Here is a 22,494-nt window from a genome sequence, read left to right as displayed (position 1 = left end):
TGATCGATGTTTCTCTCTCATCGATGTTTCTAGCTCTCTATCCCTCTCCCTTCCTCTCTGTAAAAAATCAATAAAATATATTAAAAAAAAAAAAGAAAAATTTAATAAATTTAAAGCCTCCCTATGCATTTCACTGTCACTAGTAAGATGCTCTTTAAATCAATCACCTAAATTAAAATGTGATTGACAGACCCTAGCCAGTTTGGCTCAGTGGGTAGAGGTCAGCCCATGGATTGAAGGGTCCCAGATTTGATTCCCGATCAAGGGCACATATCTCAGTTGCAGGCTCAATTCCGGCCCTGGTTTTACATTGATGTTTCTCTGTCTCTCCCCCTCTCTTTGATCATTCTCTCTAAAATTAATGGAAAAATATTCTCGGGTGAGGATTGACAATAACAACAAAAAAAGTTAAGGGCAATAAATATAAGGCAAAAGAAAAAGTGATTGGCAGTAAATTACAAAGGCTATCTCTAGCATAATGAGCTCCTAAATTTTTTTTTAGGAAAAAACTCAACAACTTGATAGAAAAATGGGAAATTACATGAACAGTCACAGAAGAGATGAAAATGACCTTTATACATATGGAACTATGCTCACAATTCAAACTAAAAGAAATACAAAATAAAATAAATGAAGAAACTACTTCTCAGCTATCAGATTTGCAAAAATCTAAGTCTCTCAATACACTCAGATAGAGAGGCAGTGGGTTAACAGCACTCCCAACATTGCTGTGGGAATGCAAAATGGTCCCCAATGTATAAAAGGAATCTGATAATATCTAGAAAAATTATACATACATTTTTCTCTTTAGCAATCCCATGTCCAGAAACCTATCCCAAAATACCTTGGCAAAAATACTAAATTACTTATTTATAGAGCTATTCATTGTAGCATTATTTATAATGGCAAAAAACCAGAAGCAAACAAAATGCCTATCAATAGGGTTGAATAAAAGATGATATACACAATGAAATAGCATGCACCGTAACAAGGATTGCAGAAATCACTATATCCATATAACCATACTTATAGTATACTAACTTCTGTGCAACAAGGGGAAATATGAATTTATGAACACATTTTGCTTTTATTTACAAAAACAAACAAACAGCCCTAGCTGGTTTGGCTCAGTGGGTAGAGCATCGGCCTGAGGACTGAAGGGTCCCAGGTTCGATTCCAGTCAAGGGCACATGACTGGGTTGCAGGCTCGATCCCCAGTAGGGTCCGTGCAAGAGGTAGCTGATCAATGACTCCAATTTTCAGAGTTGTTTCTCTCTCTCCCTCTCTCTCTCTCTCTCTCTCTCTCCCTCTCCCCCCCCCCCACTTTCCTCTCTGAAATAAATAAAAACATGTCAAAAAATATTTTTTTAAAAATGGGAATAACCAGAATGGCACTGTAAATGAAGGAAAGAATCTGGACAGTAGAGAGAAAATGGATGAAAGTAAAAGTTCTCTGCACATAGTTACATAGTTTGACTTTGGAATCGTGCCAATGTTTTACTTAAAAAAAAAATTAAAACAATCTAAACCAAATAAACCCTAACAGTATACAAGTTATTGGCATCCACAATTATTTCAAGTGACTTTGGGACAGAGTATTTTGACTGTACATCTCTATTGGAAATATGGTATAAGGGTAAGTAAAGAACTGCAAAAAAAGTCTGCCAGTCAGTAGTCTTATTATTACCAATTATATCAGTATTATGAAATTACTAGAATCTATAAAATCATTTCTTTTCATTACTATTTTAATGTACATCAAGACATAATATGTCATCATTAATGGACATCTGCACCAAGATAAAGCAAATATACAATTAAGTAACTGCTGTAAGGCACTAAGGTTCTCAACCTTCCTAATGCCGCGACCCTTTAATACAGTTCCTCACGTTGTGGTGACTCCCAACCATAAAATTATTTTTGTTGCTACTTCATAACTGTAATTTTGCTACTGTTATGAATCGTCATGTAAATATCTGATATGCAGGATGTATTTTCATTGTTACAAATTGAACGTAATTAAACATAGTGATTAATCACACAAAAAGTATGTAATTATGTATGTGTTTTCCGATGGTCTTAGGCGATCCCTGTGAAAGGGTCATTCGACCCCCAAAGGGGTAATGACCCACAGGTTGAGAACCACTGCACTAAGGCTTTCAGTATAAGAGAAAAGAAATACAAGTACAAAAACAAAGAAACTAAGTATGCAATCCTCAATCTGAATTTAAAATGTCAATATGGACTGATGGTCTTTTTTAAAAAAAGTATTTTCTAACTCTACCCACCAAAAAACCTAGAGGCAGTGACAGCCCAAGAGTAATAAGTATCCCATGGCCCACATTATGTTCTTTAAATATCATTCCCCACCAAAAGAAACCAGAGCTTCTTGGAGAATGGACTAATTCCAAGTCTGGGGTAGGAAATGTGTTCCGAGGTAGAAAATGTGTATGATAAACCTCAAACATCTTATATGGCCAAAAAGCAAGGAAGCTATCTAAGACTACTGGGTCATCGCAAAAGAACTTAAAAGCCAGGGTGAAGGGGGTCTGCTGGTTCACATACATTAAGTGAATTATGACTATAACGGAAACAAATTGAATATATAATGACCAGGAGTTCAAATGGATACTTAAAATGAGAAAGCCATGCCCCTCCCCCAAAAGTCCTTAACACATGAATCCCCACTGAGGGGTAACTAGATACCAGCTCCAGACTCTGAAAATATTCTTGCCAAAAATAGTTGAAAATGAATTTAATCAAGCCTTCAGAAACAAATTAAACAACACCAAGAGGACAGAAACAGACAAAACCTGGATGTGGGACATTCCATAGAATACACTAGGATTCTTCACCAAGTCAACACCATGTGAAAGAAAAGAGTCAGGGAAAGGGGGGAGTGCTTTACATTAAGAGTCTCAGGAGATATAAAACCAAGTATCATGTCACATAGGGAACTTATATGAAGTTATTTCAAACACAAATGTAAAACAAAACAAAAACATTTTTAAGGAAGGAAATTTAAACTGGATACTAAGGAAATGTCAATCTTATTAAAATGATAATGGTAATGTAATTATGTAAGACAATGTCCATATTCTTTAGAAATGTACGTAGGGTTGGTATAATATGTTTGAAATTTGCTTTAAAATATTGCAACCCAAATTCACATCAACAGGAAAGAGAATAAACAGTATAGTTATACAGAGGACTAGTATAATGCAGTTAATATGAAAGAATTCCAGCAACATACAACATTATACTAGTAATATAATATAAAGTGAAAAAATTAAGTTCCAAAACTTAACACAATACACTCAATAAGATATACTTAACACAATACACTTGCTATAAAGTTTAAAACAACAAAAACAGAAATATATAGTTTTTAGCAAAACATATAGATCAATTAAATGAGGCAAGAGTATGTGGCTTATATATCACTTTGACATCAGGTATCAACAGTCCTAACTCTATTGGGTTTCCCTTGTAAGAAGGAAAGAAGATAGTGAACACTTCAGGTAGTGGAGAGGGAGGCAGAGGATGGAATTGGGGAGATGTTTAGTTAGATGCAGGTTAGTTTCAAAGCAGGACTTTTTGCTTTTTTGTTTGGGGTGATAGGTTCCTGTCTCATTATTAAAGATAATTTAAAACCTTGAATAAATCAAGAAGAACCATGCAATGATTAGTGATAAAGGCAATTAACTAAGGATTATGATTTACTTAATACTGTAACCCTGGGATCAAAAGGGAAATTTTTTTTTTAATTTGAGCCAAAAAACAACAGAGTTGTTTTTTAAAAAAGCAAGGGTAGCTGAAACCGGTTTGGGTCAGTGGATAGAGCGTCGGCCTGCGGACTGAAAGGTCCCGGGTTCGATTCCGGTCAAGGGCATGTACCTGGGTTGCGGGCACATCCCCAGTGGGAGATGTGCAGGAGGCAGCTGATCGATGTTTCTAGCTCTCTCTCTCCCTTCCTCTCTGTAAAAAATCAATAAAATATATTTTAAAAAAAAAAAAAAAGCAAGGGTGAAGCAAGTATAACTAAATCTTAGTAATTTTTAAATCTAAGTGTTAGATAAGTTGGGGGCATCCAATGAACTTTTGTGTATGTTTAAAATTTTTCATAATGAAAAAATTTTATATTAAAGACATAAAGGGCAAACTTAAAATTTGAGAGCTACAAACCAGTAATACAATAAACTAACTCACGTTGGAAAAATACATATAGCTGGAAGAAAAGAAGTGAACCACATCAGTATCCTCACTAATCATTCCTTTTACAGATCTAGATTTGTAAAGTGTAGCATACCTAATGCATAATTGTCTAAACATAATTTTCTCAAATAATAAAGTAATATATAAGATATACCCTTATTTATGAGTTCAGGGTACATTTTTCCATAGAAATATGTAAGAAAAAGGTTCTAGATCAGCCCACAAAAACCTTTTTTAGCACATAATATACCCAAGTATGTTTTTAACCAAGAAAATAATTCTGAGATTGGAACTTAAGAGATTCTAACTATACATGTCTTAAATACTTTATTAGAAAGTGCTCTCTGCTATTAGGGAGATAATGGCACTTCATAAAATAATAGACAATCGCCCTGGCCAGTGTGGCTCAGTTGGTTGGAGCAACGTCCTATACAAGGAAAGGTTATAGGTTCAATTATGGGTCAGGGCACATACCTAGGTTGTGAGTTCAATCCCCAATCAGGGTGCATACGGGAGGCAACTAATCAATGTTTCTCTCACATCCATGCTTCTCTCACTCTCTCCCCACCTAAAATTAATGAAAATAATAATAATAATAATCTATTTATATATAAAAGCCTAAGCAACTGTTACGATGGAATGACCGGTCGCTATGATGGGCACTAGCCACCAGGGGGCAGATGCTCAACGGAGCAGCAGCCCCCAACCTGCAGGCCACGATCGCCAATGGGGCCTACCAGCCAACCTACCGATCCCTCCCCAGGCCAGGCCCTAGGCTGGGATGGGGAATTGGGGGTGGGCGGAGGCAGTCACTGGTGGCAAGGGCAAGAGGAGGGGGGAGGCGGGAAACCTGATAGGCCCTGATCACCAGCCAGGTCTAGAGACCCCACCTGATGGCCAAATTTCATGCACCAGGCCTCTAATAATAATAATAATAGAAAAAATAATAATAATGTAATAAGCAATCAATCCCCTACCCAATGTATTTTAGTATTTTAGTATTTCATCTAAAAATACCATTAACCACCCAGGCTGGTTTGGCTCAGTGAAAAGAGCATCTGCCTGTGGACTGAAGAATCCTGGGTTCAATTCCTATCAAGGACACATGCCCAGGTTGCAGGTTCGATCTCCAGTGGGGGGCATGCAGGAGGCAGCCAATCAATGGTTCTCATCATTGATGTTTCTCTCTCTCCCTCTCCCATCCTCTCTCAAATCAATAAAAAAAAATGTATTTGAAGACCTTGATCTTCAAGTTCGGAACATTCTAAGCAAAACACTGCAAGGGAAAAAATAACTTTTCCACGTGATAGTAAAAGGGAAGCTTTTTAAAAGAAAAAAAAAACGGGTAAAATAACCAGAATGTATATGATTAGAAACTAAAACAAAACACATTAAAAATAATAATAAACAAGAGTATTTAACTGCAGAACCTACAAAAGCCATTACTGATCAAATCAATGAGGTAAAATATATGGATAATACATTAGTTGAGCATTCAGTATTAACAGCTTCTTTTTTTTTTTTTAAGTTTCTTTGGGGATTTTTTTAAAATATATTTTATTGATTTTTTTACAGAGAGGAAGTGAGAGATATAGAAAGTTAGAAACATCGATGAGAGAGAAGCATCGATCAGCTGCCTCCTGCACATCTCCCACTGGGGATGTGCCCGCCACCCAGGTACATGCCCTTGCCCGGAATCGAACCTGGGACCTTCCAGTCCGCAAGCCGACACTCCATCCACTGAGCCAAACCGGTTTCGGCTTAACAGCTTCTTATCCATTGAATTTATCTTACAATATAATTAAAAATTAAAGCCAAGGCCCGGCCGGCATGACTCAGTGTTTGAGTGTCCATCTATGAACCAGGAGGTCATGGTTCGATTCCTGGTCAGGGCACATGTCCCAGTTGCCAGCTGGATCCCCGTTGTGGGACATGTAGGAGGCAGCCAACCAATGATTTTCTCTCATTGTTGATGTCTCTCTCTCTTTCCATCTCCCTTTCTCTCAGAAGTCAATTAAAAACAACAACAAGCCAAAACTGGTTTGGCTCAGTAGATAGAGCACTGGCCTGTGGACTAAAGGGTCCTGGGTCTGATTCTCATCGAGGGCACATACCTTGCTTGCAGGCACCCCCTGGCCCAGGCCCTGGTTGGGGCACATACAAGAGGCAACCAATAGATGTATGTGCTTCTCTCACATCAATGTTTCCCTCTCTCTTTCACTCTCTCTAAAACAGTGATTCTCAACCTTCCTAATGCCACAACCCTTTAATAAAGTTCTTCATGTTGTGGTGATCCCCAATTTCATTGTTACAAATTGAACATAATTAAAGCATAGTGATTAATCACAAAAACAATATGTAATTATATATGTGTTTTCCGATGGTCTTAGGCAACCCCTGTGAAGGGGTCGTGACCCACAGGTTGAGAACCGCTGCTCTAAAAGATCAATGGAAAAATATCCTCAGGTGAAGATTAATAACAACAAAACAGGTCTGTAATGCAGATGCAGGGGCAATGGAAAAAACAGCATCAGGTGAGGATTAACAGAAAAGGAAGAGAGAACAGATAACCAATTTTTGGACTGAAAAAAGTATCACTACAGATCCTGTAAACAATAAAGATGGGATGTTTTATGCCAATAAAATTTAAATGAAATGGATAGATTCCTAGAAAAATGTAACTTATTAAATGAAAACTCCTGGACCAGATGGCTTCAACAAACATTTAAAGAATAAATAACACAACCCACAAAATTCTTGCAGACAAGGGAAAATGGGAACTTGTTCCCACTCATTTTATGAAGCCAGTATAATCCTGACACCAAAGCCTGGCACGGACATTATCAGAGAAGGAAAACTAAGCCTACGTCACTCATGAAAGTAGATACAAAAATCCTAAACAAAATATTAATAAATAGGATGCAACACTAAATAAGAATGAAAATACATCACAACCACGTAGTATTTACTTTAGGAGTATGAGATTGGGTTAACACAAAAAAATTCAATGTGCAACTTCTGATTCCAGTCAAGGTGGAACAAAGGGACTGGATTTACCCTCACCCATGAAACCACAAACAAAAGAAACCACTTAACAGATAATGAACAAAGGAGCCCTGGCCGGTGTGGCTCAGTTGGTTGGGTACCACTTCAGGCATTCCCGTGCACTGAATAGCTGCCAGTTTGAATCCCAGTCAGGGCACATGCTCCCATGGCAGGGGTGTGCAAGCGGCAGCCAATTAATGTTTCTCTCTCTTTCCTTCTCCTCTCAAAAAAAATAATTAAATAATCTAAAAAATGAAAATGAACAAAGGAACCTACCAGCACTTCACAAAAGATAACTAAATGAGCTATATGTCCTTATACATATGTACATACATATATACACACACACAAAAGTGCTCAACATCCTCAAACCAGAAGATATCCCTGCATTCCTACCAGAATAACTAAAATAAAAGGGGGGGGGATGTGAAATTTTTATGAAAAATCTTTCAGAATGTCCATCAACATTAATTATAATCCTTGATTTTTATTGGAATTAGCAGTGCTTACTTTCTTGTTTATCTAAATTTCCTAATTTGTATTTAAAAAACACACATACTAGTATAGCTCCTATAATAAAAGTTCTTTTTCACTTTTAAAAAATGCAAAAAGAAAGGCATAACATTCTTGGTGTAATATAACTTATATTCAGTATAACTTAAATTATAAAAAGTTTAAAATAGGAACTATTTATTAACTTACATTTTTATGTCAAATATATCTTGCAAAAATGTTTTATGACAATGTTTTTCTACTATGATTTTATAGTTTGAAATGTTAAAAAAAACTATATGAGCACATGCAAACATGAAATTAATCAGTTAGCACATACAGAACTGAAATGGTCAAATATTCAACACTGAGCCATTAGTACGTAAGTACTTAAAACCAAAATATCTGCCACTATGGTCTGGTGATAAAACATACAAATAAGTCTATTAGACAAAAACATCTAAATGAACTTTAAAAAGCATGAAGATTATGATGAGTTTCAAGCACTAACTGCAAGAACATTTGTCAAACTCCAAATGTTAGATGACAATTTAGCAATCAGGGATGGCACTTATGTAATGTAAGCAAGCAGCATGAATGAACATATAAAGTTTTAGGTGACATTCAGCTTTAAAGGGAAGGATTCCCCCCATTACAGAGGCATTGATACACTGCCCTCTGTACCTGGCACATCCTGGGGGAGCTCAGATGCCACCTTCTTCTCTGCCATGTTGCTGCTATCATGGGTTTCTGAGAGACACCCCACGGGACTCTTCCCTTCAGAGGGACTAGTCTCTTCTGAAGAAGCATTTGTTGTGTTGTCGCCAAGATTTGCTGACTCAGAGTTACCTTTATCCCCAACTTCTGTTGGCTCTATAGTAAAATGTACAACAAAACTTTAAAGATATCCTTTAAAATTGCTTTGGACATATGGCCACATTCAATCAACTTTTATTTGATGGCCATTTTGAAGCAATCAGATTCTGGGCTATTTTTGCAGTAGATACTCCAAAAAGTATTTAATACTTAACATGCTAAGAATGTTTAAGTAATTAATATGAAAATGAACAGATTTTATCTCATACAAAAGTGCATATTCTGATATTAAAATAATGATTTTTTACCAACAAATCTCAAAGGGACATGGTACCTTATTAGGAAGTAGAAATAGAGATATGAGCATAACATTTTAGCAAATAAACCAATATATAAAACTCAGTACAATGATTATATATGTTAGAAGAGGGAAGGGTATCCTAATCTCTTTAGAAACACAAAATTAAATAGTTGCTTATATAAAAGTAATTTGTTTTCATTTTGCAAGTAAAACTGGAGATTTCATAAATAACACTCATCAAATATATTTTTTAACAAGTAATTTTTTTTACCCTCAGATTTTCCTTGCTCAGGATCATCATCTGGCGTCTTGCTGTCATTGTCTTTCTCAAGAGACTGGTCTTCAAACTCCTCTCTACTTTTCTCAGTATCTTTGGAGTTATTCTCGGTCTCACTGTTGTCCTTTTCTACTTCTTCTGGATTTTTAACAATATCAATCTCTCCCTTTTTTGCCCTTATGGATTCCAAAATTTCTTCTAGAATAAAAACAAAAACTTTGTTTCCATATATACCAAATATAAAAGTACTACAAATGTCACTTAAGAGTTTCAATTCAAGTTATTAAAGTTAAATCTTTTAAAAGCATTACAACTATGCAATAAGAATCAAGAGCATCAATAAAATTTTGATGTTTAAAGAACTCAACCAATTTGGTTATCTTCACTTTTAGAAAATACATGTTAATATAGGTTCTAGTTTTTTGTTGTTTTTTTTTATTTTAAGAAATTGAAACTTGATTACAGATTACCGTCATATTCTCTGTCATGAGAAAAATTATTAGCTGACATAGACCCACGGTTTGGGCAACATGGTACAGTGATCAAAAACCTAGAGGTCCCATGACCTAGTGCAGATCTGACTTGAATTAGCTGTGTGACCCTGGGCAAGCTACTTAACCTTCAGTCCTCCACTATAAAATGAGAAAACAGGGGCCCATTTAGAAACCACATTTCTCCCTGAAGTCCCATAACTATTCTGGAAAAAATAAAAAATCATTAAACCCCTAAGGGCTCTAATCCTCTTTTTACCTGGGCAGTAGTTGAATAATTTGGGGAATATTAGTAATGACCAGGGCAAGATTCAAAACTTCAAAAAATGCATAGCATCTATAATTTATGTCAGGATGAACAAGGTTCTCTTGGGAAAATGAAATATAGAGAATTCATGTAAAATATACACATTTGGCCCTGCCCACATGGCTCATTGGCTGAGCATCAACCTATGAACCAGAAGGTCACGGTTCAATTCCTCGTCAGGGCACATGCCTGGGTTGCAGGCTCGATCCCCAGTGTGGGACACATAGAAGGCAGCCGATCAATGATTCTCTCTCATCACTGATGTTTCTCTCTCTCTCCCTTCCTCTCTGAAATCAACAAAAATATATTTTAAAAAATATATAAATACACATTTGAAATTTTTAATACATTTTTCAAATTTTGTAGTGATTTCATTCCAAGAATTTATCTTAGATTTAACAAAAAGTAAAATAAGAAAATTTCTTCTCACCATTAGCTGCCGCCAGAAAGGATTTATTACTACCCCTAGCCTTATTGGTCAAGTCTTCAGTTATGTCCATGTGCCGGTGAATTTCTTCACGCATTTCTTCCAGAATTTTGCAGAGTTCTGCTTCCCAGTAATCTTTGTCTAGACAGTCAATTAATTCTGCAAGCTGGACCTTTGTACTGTAGTACCAAATTTTCTTTTCATTTTCATTTTCTGTATCTTCTTCTCTGTTTAAAAAAAGGTACAAAAACACTTCCTATGTTAAACATACTGGCACTTATCTGACAACTTCACCTATTCAATGAAAACTAAAATATGTGCCCTAGCTGGTTTGTCTCAGTGAATAGAATATTGGCCTGTGGATTGAAGGGACCCAGATTTGATTCAAGGGTACATGTCTGGGTTGCGGGCTCAATCCCCAGTGGGGGGTGTGCAGGAGGCAACCAATTGGTGGTTTTCTCTCATCATTGATGTTTCCATCTCTCACTCCCTCTCCCTTCCTCTCTGAAATCAATAAAAATATAATTAAAAAAATAAAATTAAAATATGTGACATAAAATTTGTGTACTAAAGCTCAATAGATTTGCTCACAAGAGATCCCTTGAAGTCTCATTCAAACTCAAGTTTTTATTTTATTTCAGCAAACTCTATTTTTATTTCCAGCCCACAGCAGCTTAGGACAAAAGAATTTATGAGTAGTAGAGGGGAGAGGTATTAGTACAACAGCACAGTAGGATATATCTCAAAGCATGACAGAGAAACAGGATCTCAAAATTCAGAACCTGTGAATACTTGGTGGAGGACAGTCTTGGTTATACTTCAATCGACTTTAAGATTAACACTATAACAATATGATGAGCAGAATTTTAACCATAAATATTTAAACATGGCAGGTACAAAGCAGATCCACTTTACAATATAGTTTAGAAGCATTTCCATCAAAATGATGAAATGGTCTGCTAAATTTTGGTCTTTGAAGGAATCATCCCAATAGAGCAATAATGTCTCATCACTCTTTTCTTAAGGTAAAGCTCAAACTGGAGAGAAGAGGAGCAGCTAGCTACCTTTCCTGTTTAAATCTCTCTCAAGGTCCCATTCACTTATAACAGAGGTAGAAACTTCAACAGGGATAGTCACTAACTAAAAACAGGCAAATTAATGTTAGGACCAGACTTAGAAAAACATATATGATGGTATTTCTTCTCTCATTCAAAAGAAATCAGGAGTGCATGTGAGGTACTTGATGAGAAGGAGTCCAACTTTGCTCTGTACTCAAAGGCAAATTTGTGAAGTTGAAAGAACTGGGCTTTGAGAGATCTGGCTTTAAATGCGCTCAGTCACTTAGGAAATATGTGAACATGGATAAGAACAACTTCTCTGAGCCTCTGAGGCATTTTTTTTACTATACAGTACCTGTTTCAAGGGTACTATAACAATCAAAAATATGATAATAAGGCTTCCATCGTAGTGCCTGGACACATTATTAGTGATCAATAAATATAAAATATTATTACTATTAAGGTAGTAAATAAAAAAATTTAGCAGAATTTCAGGACTGAATCATTAAGGCATTCTGAAGAAAGGAAGGATATAGTAAATCATGGATAAATAGAAGGCTACCAAAATTATAAAAACAAAAATTAATTTTAAATGAGAAATTTTAAAAAGATTAATAAATGGTTCCTTTACGTATTGTATCTAGCTTTGATTTTTCAAATCAGCATCTGCTGGCATATGAGGGTAGTATATTTATGTTGGACACTTTTTACAATTCCTGAAGGTCATTTTTTAAATCTGCTCTAAATCTCACTCTATAATGGGAATTTCTACTAACTATTTATGACTGAGCAATGACAATGGTCTTATTCCAATTTACAATGTTAAAGATGTCAGAGTTCTCTAATCAAAAATATTAATAAACAGCTTTCAAACAGCAATACCAAATCAAAAATCCAATTAAGTGATAATATCAAATCAGAAAGTACCTAGTGAGCTTTGAACATAAGTGATATCACTGCCTGATTCTTTATTTTCCAAAATATCAATCTTAAGGATTTGCCCTGTGATAAAGATGGTAAATTCTTTCCGTAATTTTTGCTTTCCTCTCTTTATTCAGAAATATCAACACATTTCAGTGGAACCAAGAAAAATTTTACACAAAAATGTTTTGGGGCCCACTTGGTGAGGCTCAGTGGTTGAGCGTTGATCTTTATACCCGAGGTCTCCTGTCAGGGTACATGCCTGGGTTGCAGGCTCAATCGCCAGCAGAGGAGCATGCAGGAGGTAGCCAATCAACTTTGATGTCTCTCTCTCATCGATGTTTCTATCTCTCTCCCTCTTCCTAAAAAAATCAATAAAAACATATAAATATGTTTTTGGGGTAGAAAATATAATTTGCTAGCATAAGATATCAATATTGAAATGAAATAGTATGGAGCCCTGACCAGATAGCACAGTTGGTTAGAACATCATCCCCGATATGCCAAGGTTTCAGGTTCCATTCCTAGTCAGGGCACATATAAGAATCAACCAATAAATGCATAAATAAGTGTAACAACAAGTCAATGTTTCTCTCTCTCTCCCCCTTCCTCTCTCTAAACATCAAACAATAAATTTTAAAAACTTTTAAATGAAATGCTATGAAAATAAGACATAGTCTTTCAAATCCTTTACATCTATAATTTTACCTTTTTTTCCCTTTTCAGGCCAAATATGCTTCAATATTTAAATCATTCCTCAAATACCATGTTTTCCAGTCTTCATTACCCTAATATTCTTCCCCTAAATGTAGTTTGTCAATATCCCTCTAAAAATGTGCACACAAGAACTATTTTTTTATTCTGCTCATCAAGGGTGACACTTAACATTGACAATTTTTTCCTTTTTTAAAAAATATTTTTTTATTGATTTCAGAGAGGAAGGGCAGAGGGAGAGAGAGAAACATCAATGATGAGAGAGAATCACTGACCTCTTGCACAGCCCCTACCGAGGATTGAACCCGCTACCTGGGCATGTGCCCTCAGAACAAGAAAACTTGTTTTAATACTTATGTACAGCATGTAAATGTGACTAGGTACATAAATATTAAAACAAGTTTTCTTTGAAAGCATTAGCAGTTATTAATTGTTTTGCTGCTTTATGCTTTTAAAGAATTTGTCCCTCTACATGTAGCTTCAAGAAGTAAAAATATTGTCAGTGTTAAGTATCATCTTTGATGAGCAGAATAAAAACAATAGTTCTTGTGTGCCACGTTAAGTGACAACAGCAGCTTTTCTATATAAATATACATTGTTTTGTACGTATATTTGATTTTGGGGTTAAGATGTGGTTTCTACAGTTCTGTCTCTACACTGTTCTTTGTATAAGCCCAACTGACCTGGCTTCCCTACAGACACCAATCAGCACAAAGCGCTCACTGGATGGCAGGAAAGGATGGCTGGGATGAAAACCTTTGCCAAAAAATTATATTTATAAGCAAACATACATATGTCTACATTATAAAGTTTATTTGTTTTTTTTTTACTCTGGCAAGATAAGAGGTTAATGACAAACATTAAGTTTTAGTTTCCTTTCTAAACAAACCCACAGAAACTAAGAAATTCACGTCCACTTGAAACCTTAGAATGTGACCTTATTTGGAAATAGGGTCTTGAACGACATAATTAGCTAAGGATCTCTGGACTTAATGTAAGCCCTAAATCCAATGCCTGGTGTCCTTATAAGCAAAGCTGTGTAGGTTAAAAAGTATAATTTAGTTTATTTGGCAAATTAAAAATACAGAGGTTTTAAATGCTGTGTTCAAGGTAATTTTCATAATGGAGAATGACAGGAAAGGGTCATTTCCCTAATTTTGCAATTACTATTTTACTGAAAGTCCCAAGAGCAAATGATTGACAGGATGAAAGCAATAATCAAGAAAACTGGCTCTCCCAATCTCTACATTGTTTACCCAACATCTTGGTTCCTCAGGTAGACTAAAAAGAACCTTTCGTTTATTTTATGCTTCACTAACTTATACCAATAAAAAACGTATTTTTAAATGAATATTAAACAATTAAAAGCAATAATGGAAAAACTATTTTTACACACTACTAGCAATATAATTAAAACTTGTTCACTGCCCCAGGCTTTGTTTTATCCCTCCCCCTCCCCCCCCCATTAGACATGATTCATCATCATTTTCAACTTCTGGGCTTCCAGGGAGTGGATACACCAAATCTCCACATACTGTGATCTGAGCAGTATATTAGTACATATACGGCTTTAAAACTTTCACCAGGAGTACACATACAATCTACCACAAGAGGGCACTTAAACTGAAATTGTTTTAATTTAAATTTAAAAAGATGTAAAATCTTTCAGATTGGCCCAAGTTATTGATAAGTTAATTATCACTAACAATGCCATTTAATATTTCGTATTTGACTTTACAAAGAAAACAGTCAAAATATCAAAGCATGAAAAAAGATACATTTGTCCGAAATCTTCATTTAAGTTTCGTGTATTTTATTATGCATTTAGAAAAGCAATTTGAGTAATTATGATTTAACCTTTCAAAGCAAATGCATTTAAATAAACAGTTTCATTGCCAAACATATAACTTATGTTTTAATCTAACTTTAAGAATTTCAATTTAGAAAAATACATTTCATTAATAATGTAGCACAAATTCATGCATAGGTGCTTCAAAGATAACGTCTTAAGTCCTCTGACTTATGTAATTTCAATAGTTTGCACTTATTTACCTACATTCAAAAAAGTTCTCACCCTAACCAGTTTGGCTCAGTGGATTGAGCATCGGCCTGCGGAATGAAGGGTCCCCGGTTCGATTCCGGTCAAGGGCATGTACCTTGGTTTCGGGCACATGCCCAGTGCGGGGTGTGCAGGAGGCAGCTGATCGATGTTTCTCTCTCATCGATGTTTCTAAATCTCTATCCCTCTCCCTTCCTCTCTGTAAAAAATCAATAAAATATATATATTAAAAAAGTTCTCTCCTGCTTGCCTGAGTGTTGGCTTTATATACTGATACAGATTTATCAGGAAACAAAATATTTTTGAAATGTCACTTAAGTTATTTTACATTTTCTAAAAATGCCTTTGTCTCAAAATTTTAAAGATCTCAGAAATACCCAGCCCATATATTAGCAAAAACTATTATACTATCTCCTCCCTGCCCCTGGCCACCCCCAGTTATAAGCATTGATTTTAATAGCTAAATCAATGTGAGTTGCAGACTTCTCAAGACGATGGCTTGGATACTATGCTACAGTATGAAATTTGTTATTGAAAATATTTTTATAAACAGTTTCTGAAAAATAATTCCAGCCCTGGCAAGGTAACTCAGTTAGAAAAGCATTGCTCTGCTACACCAAGGTTTCAGGTTCAATCCCCAGTCAGGGCACTTACACTAGCAACAACAAACCAATCTTTCTCTTTCTTTCTCTCCCTAAAATCAATTTTTAAAAATATTCCGGCTCCTACTTTCTAACAGTCAAGTCCTAGGGCAAGTTACTTAACTTTTCTCAGCTTTGGTCCCTTCATCTACAAAATGCAGACAAGCCTGGCTGGTGTTGTACAGTGGTTTGAGCATCAACCCATGAACCAACAGATCATCGGTGAGATTCCCAGTCAGGGCACATGCTCAGGTTGTGGGCTCATCCCCAGTAGGGGGCATGCAGGAAGCGGCCAATTGATATTTCTATCTTCCTCTCCCTTCCTCTCTCTAAAAAAATAATAAAAACATACTTATTTTTAAAATGAGACAAAAATAGTACCTACATTATTGGGTTCTTTTGAGAATTAATGAAAAAATGTATATAAAATGCTTATTACACTGTCAGGCACACAATAAATGCTACTAGCTACACCTTGGTCTAAACCAGTGGTTCTGAACATTCCTAATGCCGCGACCCTTTTTTTTTTTTAAATATATTTTATTGATTTTTTACAGAGAGGAAGTGAGAGATATAGAAAGTTTGAAACATCGATGAGAGAGAAACATCGATCAGCTGCCTCCTGCACATCTCCTACTGGGGATGTGCCCGCAACCCAGGTACTTGCCCTTGACCGGAATCGAACCTGGGACCCTTCAGTCCGCAAGCCGACGCTCTATTCACTGAGCCAAACCAGTTTCGGCGCGACCCTTTAATACAGTTCCTCATGTTGTGGTGACCCCCAACCATAAAATTATTTTCGTTGCTACTTCATAACTGTAATTTTGCTACTGTTATGAATTGTAATGTAAATATCTGATATGCAGAATGTATTTAGGCGACCTCTGTGAAAGGATCGTTCAACCACCAAAAGGGTCACGACCCACAGGTTGAGAACCGCTGGTCTAAACCCTAAAACCAAGGCCTAGATCACTGATTATTGCATAATAAGTCTTACAGATGTCATGCTCCAAGTAGAAAATACCTCTCTGGTCCATCTGACCAGCTCAAGAGGAATTAAAGATAGCGACATTAAACAGTAAAGCTCAAAATTGATAAGGCCTACCAACTTGCTCAGAGCTTCCAATCAATGATATAATCCAAAGTGTTAATCAGGGACAAAAAATTAAGGATTAATAAACATCAGAAGATGGAAGAGACCAAAACAAATATCAAGAAGAAGCATCTTAGCCCTGACTGTAGGGGACGATGCTCTAACCATACACCAAAAAGTTGCAGTTCAATCCCTGGCCCTGGAACATACAGGAGGCAACTGATCAATGCTGTTCTCTCACATCAATGCTTCCTTCTCTCTCTTCCTCTCCCTTCCTTTCTTTCTAAAATCAACAAAAACATTAAAAAACTCACACACAAAAAAATTTTTAGAAGCTGAGCCCTGGCCGGTGTGGCTCAGTTGGTTGGGTGTCATCCTGTGTACTAAAAGGTTGCTGGTTTGAGTCCCGGTCAGGGCACATGCCCAGGTTGCAGGCTCAATCCCCGGTAGGAGGTGTGAAGAAGGCAGCTGATAGATGTTTCACTCTCACATCGATGTTTCTCGCTTTCCTTCTCCCTTCCTTTCTCTCTAAAAATCAATTTTAAAAATATATTCCAAAAAAAACTTTAGAACCTGAAAATATGAAGTAGCCCATTCCCTCTGACCAAATTTCCACAGGTTGTCCAAAACCAAGTCCACACTACAACCTTGCCCAACACCAGGATTTCCCAGATTGCCTCCTGACCTGCTTGAAAGAGCCTCTTGAAAACCCTCAGGAAAGCAGAAGCCAGGAATACACCATGAGTCTAGTCTGCTGGGCCTATCTTCTGGGAGACTGCAGCCATTAATGGACTAATAGCAAAACTGATCTTTCCTTAGACTGCTGGTTTGTTCTTGCTGCTTCACATACACAGACAAAGTAAAACTAAAAAACAACTCAAGAAAATCCTAACACCACAGCGAGAATGGGCTGTAGGGAATATAATCCGGGAAAGGCCCATAGTGGCAATCTGTTTAGTAACCTATTTCCTAACCTAGGCATTGAAAACAATTAGATATTTTGCTATTTTTAATACTTTTCTTTCTTTACAACTTTAAAAACTGTTTTTGTTTTGTTTTGTTTAATCCTCACCTGAGGAGTGAGGCTTTTTCCCCCATTAATTTTTAGAGAGAGTGGAAGGGAAGGAAGAGAGGGAGAGAGACAGAGTTGGGAGAAACATCTATATGAGATATATACATGGATTGGTTACCTTTCACACTGGGGGCGGGGATCAAACCTGCAATCCATGTGCGTGCCCTTGACTGGAATGGAACCCTCAACCATCCAGTGCTGCACAGGCCAACACTCTAACCACTGGGCCAGCCAAGGCTAAAAACTATTTTAATGTGCATATTTCTTCAAATCAAAAATTATTTAACTATACAACTGATTATTAAATCACAAAGGTTTAGAATACATCAGCAGCACAGTTCTGCCACATCATGAAGGCTTAATTTTAAATACATACAAAAATCAAGACCAGACAATAGGGCAGGGAAGACATGGGGAGGGGGCAGGAGTGGGGTGAAGAGGGTCAATGGGGGATAAAAAAAAGGAGACATCTGTAATACTTTCAATAATAAAGATAATTTCCTTTTTTAAATGAAAGGATCAAATATTATTAAAAGAAGTTATTATCATTACTAACCTGAAAAAAAAAATCAAGGCCAGATTTACTTACATTATGAGTCTTCGGTTTAAGAACCAGTATTTCCTCCGACTTCTGTCATATCCAATAGGTTCATGTCGAATATATGGTTTGTTTTTTTGGATTTCAGCAACACAGTCAGTCACTCCAGGCACCTTATGTGCTACACAGACTTCACACTGCCATTCATCCTCTGGCACCTCCTCAAGAGGTGGTTTCACACATTCCAAATGGTATACTGCTGAACATGTCTCACAGCAAAGCAAATCCCCAAGTTTGTGACAAACCCTACAATGGTCATCATACTGAATCACCCCTTCAGACATCAATTCCTCACGAGCAATATTTGTGGTAAGAAACTGATCAACTAAGAACTGCAGAACTTTGATTTTGTTCTCTACTGGTCCATAAGGATAGTCCTCTGCTTCTTGGTAAGGAAGCACATGATGGTACTCCTTATCACTCTCACAGTACACCCGCAGCACCTCCGGCCACGTCATTCCATCTATGAAATAGAGCGTGGAATTAACGCTATCTTTCAGATCAGCAGGTCCAAAGGTAGTATTGGAAGTGTCTTCTTCACGCAAAACTGCTTTCAAAAGCACAACGTGCATCTCTGCCATAAGTGTACACTGCTCTTGACTCACTAAAGCTGCGCAGAAGTCCTCAAAGCGAAAAGGAGATAACCTTAATACAGTGCCAAAGTTCCGCAGTACCTCATAAATGGCAATAACGTTCATTATATGCTCATTAGGCACCATTAAATCCTCAGAGGACTTGGGGAACTCAAGGGGTGGGATGTCTTTTTCTTCCAATATTGGAGAACGAGGCCGATGTACTCTTGGTTTTCGCCTACCTATAAATAAAGAAAAGGTATTAATTACAAATCAATATACCATTTCTACAAACTAAGGGTTTTCCAATTTTTCCTGTTTGGACATATACCTCAAAAATTATATAAGAACACTTTTATTTTTCTAATAACTATCAAGTTAAAATAACACCAAGAAGCAATGATTTAGGTCTAATTTTTAAATCTATAGAAAATCTAAATTCTGAAACTAGATCTTTTTTTATACCATATCCAAGCATAAACTAAAATGGATTAAAGACCTAAATGTAAGAACTGGAACCATAAAACTGAATAAAAATATAGACAATAAACTCTCTGACTTTGGTCTTACTAATATTTTTTCTACTATAGCTACCTAGGAAAGGCAAATAAAAGGAAAAATAAACAAATGGGACTACATCAAATTAAAAAAGTTTCGCATAGCAAAGGAAACCATTAACAAAATGAAAAGACAACCTACCAATTGGGAGAACATATTTGTCAATGATACATCTGATAAGGGGTCAATATCTAAAATTCATAAAGAACTCATACAACTTTACACCAAAAACCAATCTAGTTAAAAAATGGGCAGATGGGCCCTTGTCATGTAGAGTGTGTTCCTTGATTGGGGAACGAACCTGCAACTTTGGCATATAAGGGAACATACAAGAACCAATGAATGCATAAACAAGTGGAACAATCAACCCTTGTTTCTTTCTCTCTCCCTTCTTTCCTCACTAAAATCAATTTAAAACAACAACAAAAAATTTAATGGACAGAGGACATTAATAGACACTTCTCCAAAGAGTACAAATGCCCAATAGACATATAAAAAGATGCTCGACATCATTATTCATCAGAGAAATGAAAATTAAAACTACCATGAGAGCCTGGCTGGTATAGCTCAGTAGTTGAGTGTTGACCTATGAACCAGGAGATCATGATTCTATTCCTGATCAGGCCACATGCCCGGGTTGCAGGCTCGATCCCCAGTGTGGGGCATGCAGGAGGCAGCCTATCAATGATTTTCTCTTATCACTGATGTTTCTACCTCTCTCTCCCTCTCCCTTGCTCTCTGAAAATCAATAAAAATATATTTTAGAAAAGGAAAACCACCATGAGATATCATCTCACGCCTGTCAATAAAAAAGTGTTGGCGAATATATGGAAAAAGGGAACCCTTGTTCATTGTTAGTGGGAATGCAAATTGGTGCAGCCACATTGGAAAACAATATGAACATTCCTAAAAAAAATTAAAAATAGAACTATCCTCCTGATCAGGTGGCTCAGTTGCTTGGAGCATCATCCCATACACTAAAAGGTTGCAAGTTTGATCTCCGGTCAGGGCACCTACAAGAATCAACCAATGAATGTACAAACAAGTGAAACAACAAATAGATGTCTCTCTCTCCCTCTCTAAAAGTCAATACATAAAAATTTAAAAAGAAAAAAAGAGCAAATTAGAAACAAAAAAGAAAAATGGGCAATGATAAAGTATACATATCTAAGAGGTCATATAAGAATCTTTTTAAAGTAGTTGCTTCTGGGGAGGAGAAATGGACAGAAAAAGACAGACTAATTTTTTTTCCTTTTTATGTTTTTTAACATTACATACATGCATTTTTATTATAATATTTAAAAAAATACTGGTCGCCCTGGGTTCAGTTAGAGCATTGTCCTGTACCAGAAAGGTTGTAGGTTCGATCCCTGGTGTAGGTTTGATATCTCTCTCTCTCTCTCCCTTCTTTTCTCTCTAAAAATGGGTGAAGATTAATATATATACATATAAAAGGTTAATATCTAAATCAATAAAATAATGCTTACTAATAGTTACTGATAGTCATGTAGGAATACAAAGATAAGGTCATTATACCAAATTCAAAGGTTCAGGTTTATAGAATTGAGCACAGATTATCCTAAATAATAAAAGAATAATATGCAAATCGACTGAATGGCAGAATGACCAGTCACTATGACACACCAGGCTGAGGGACATCCCCCCCCCACACACACACCAGTGCACAAATTTTGTGCATCAGGCCTCTTGTAGTATATAAAGAGAAAATTCAAAAATAAACAATGTAAGCCCCTCAACTGTCAATCATTAGTATTAGCAAGTCAAGTCATTGCAACCATTCATGAAAATGTATTTATGCCACTGAGGATTTTGCCATTTTCAATACTGATCAAATTTAGGGTTAGAGTTAGGTTAGCATTAATATCTAGTAGATAAAAAAAAAATCTAGTAGATAAAGCACATTAATTTTTCTGTATTTTATAAAAATGATTAACATCAATATCACTAATTATCAGGAAAAGACAAAGTAAAACCACACTGAGATACTGTTTCATATTCATACTAGTTAGATAGACAAAAATTTAAAATTTCAACCAAACAATCTTGGGGGAAATGTAGAACAACAGAAATACCAGTGGGACTGTAAACTAGTACCACCACTTCATAGAGCAATTCAGTAATAGGTTATGGTTGTGTATATATATAATCCTGAGAGAGCAGTCTACAAACATTTTACCCATGATCCAAAGTAAATACATTTTACATCTCAATCCAGTACACACATATCCCAAAACAGAAATTGTACATATGTCATACTATCTTCTATCCTATTCTAATACCTTCTCATATTCTCTTTCTGCTTTAAAAATGTGCAACCCACAATTTGAATAACATTTCTCTAGAGAAGCTTTCACTATATATGCAGAACATTCGATATTGTTTATAAAAGCAGGCACCATGGCCAGTGTGGCTCAGTTGGTTGGAGTGTCCCCCCGTGCACCAAAAGATGACAGGTTCAATTCCTGTCACATAACCAACTTTCCATTTCCCAGGTCAGGGCATGGGAGCACCGATCACAATGCTTCTTTCTCTCTCTCTCTCACACATTGATATTTCTCTCTTTCTCTTTCCTTTCCTCTCTCTGAATTCAACATAAAATACAAAATTATAAATAAATAAATTCATTAATTAAAAGCAAACAGTCAATCAAGCTGAAAATAATCAAATGTACAACAGGGCAATGGTTAAATTGTGGAACACTCATTTGACAGAATTCTAAAAAGCAATCTTGACTAATTAAGGCTACATATGTCAGCATGGATCAATCTTAAAAACACCATGAAACACTGCCCTAGCTGGTTTTGCTTAGAAAATAG

The 22,494-nt window shown here is 36.2% G+C and overlaps 1 protein-coding gene across 11 annotated transcripts in view; it reads right to left on the bottom strand.

Moving 5' to 3' along the window:
* Positions 1–22,494, bottom strand: part of BPTF (bromodomain PHD finger transcription factor) — a 134,486-nt gene that overhangs the window by 75,061 nt on the left and 36,931 nt on the right. For 9 of the 11 annotated variants that reach the window (XM_006776681.2, XM_006776683.2, XM_015572437.1 and 6 more), the window contains exons 2-5: positions 18,519–19,341; positions 10,375–10,598; positions 9,141–9,344; positions 8,437–8,625 (exon numbers count right to left, since the gene is read on the bottom strand). In XM_006776681.2, the coding sequence (XP_006776744.1) occupies positions 8,437–8,625; positions 9,141–9,344; positions 10,375–10,598; positions 18,519–19,341 (1,440 nt within the window). The remainder of the gene's footprint in view (positions 1–8,436; positions 8,626–9,140; positions 9,345–10,374; positions 10,599–18,518; positions 19,342–22,494) is intronic. The other 2 variants (XM_015572435.1, XM_015572436.1) reach the window with 1 other exon arrangement.

Source organism: Myotis davidii, unplaced genomic scaffold (assembly GCF_000327345.1).
Source record: "Myotis davidii unplaced genomic scaffold, ASM32734v1 scaffold69, whole genome shotgun sequence".
Taxonomy (NCBI): Eukaryota; Metazoa; Chordata; class Mammalia; order Chiroptera; family Vespertilionidae; genus Myotis; species Myotis davidii.
The sequence above is the reverse complement of the archived record's forward strand: the minus strand, read 5'-3'. Positions and strand labels throughout refer to the sequence as shown.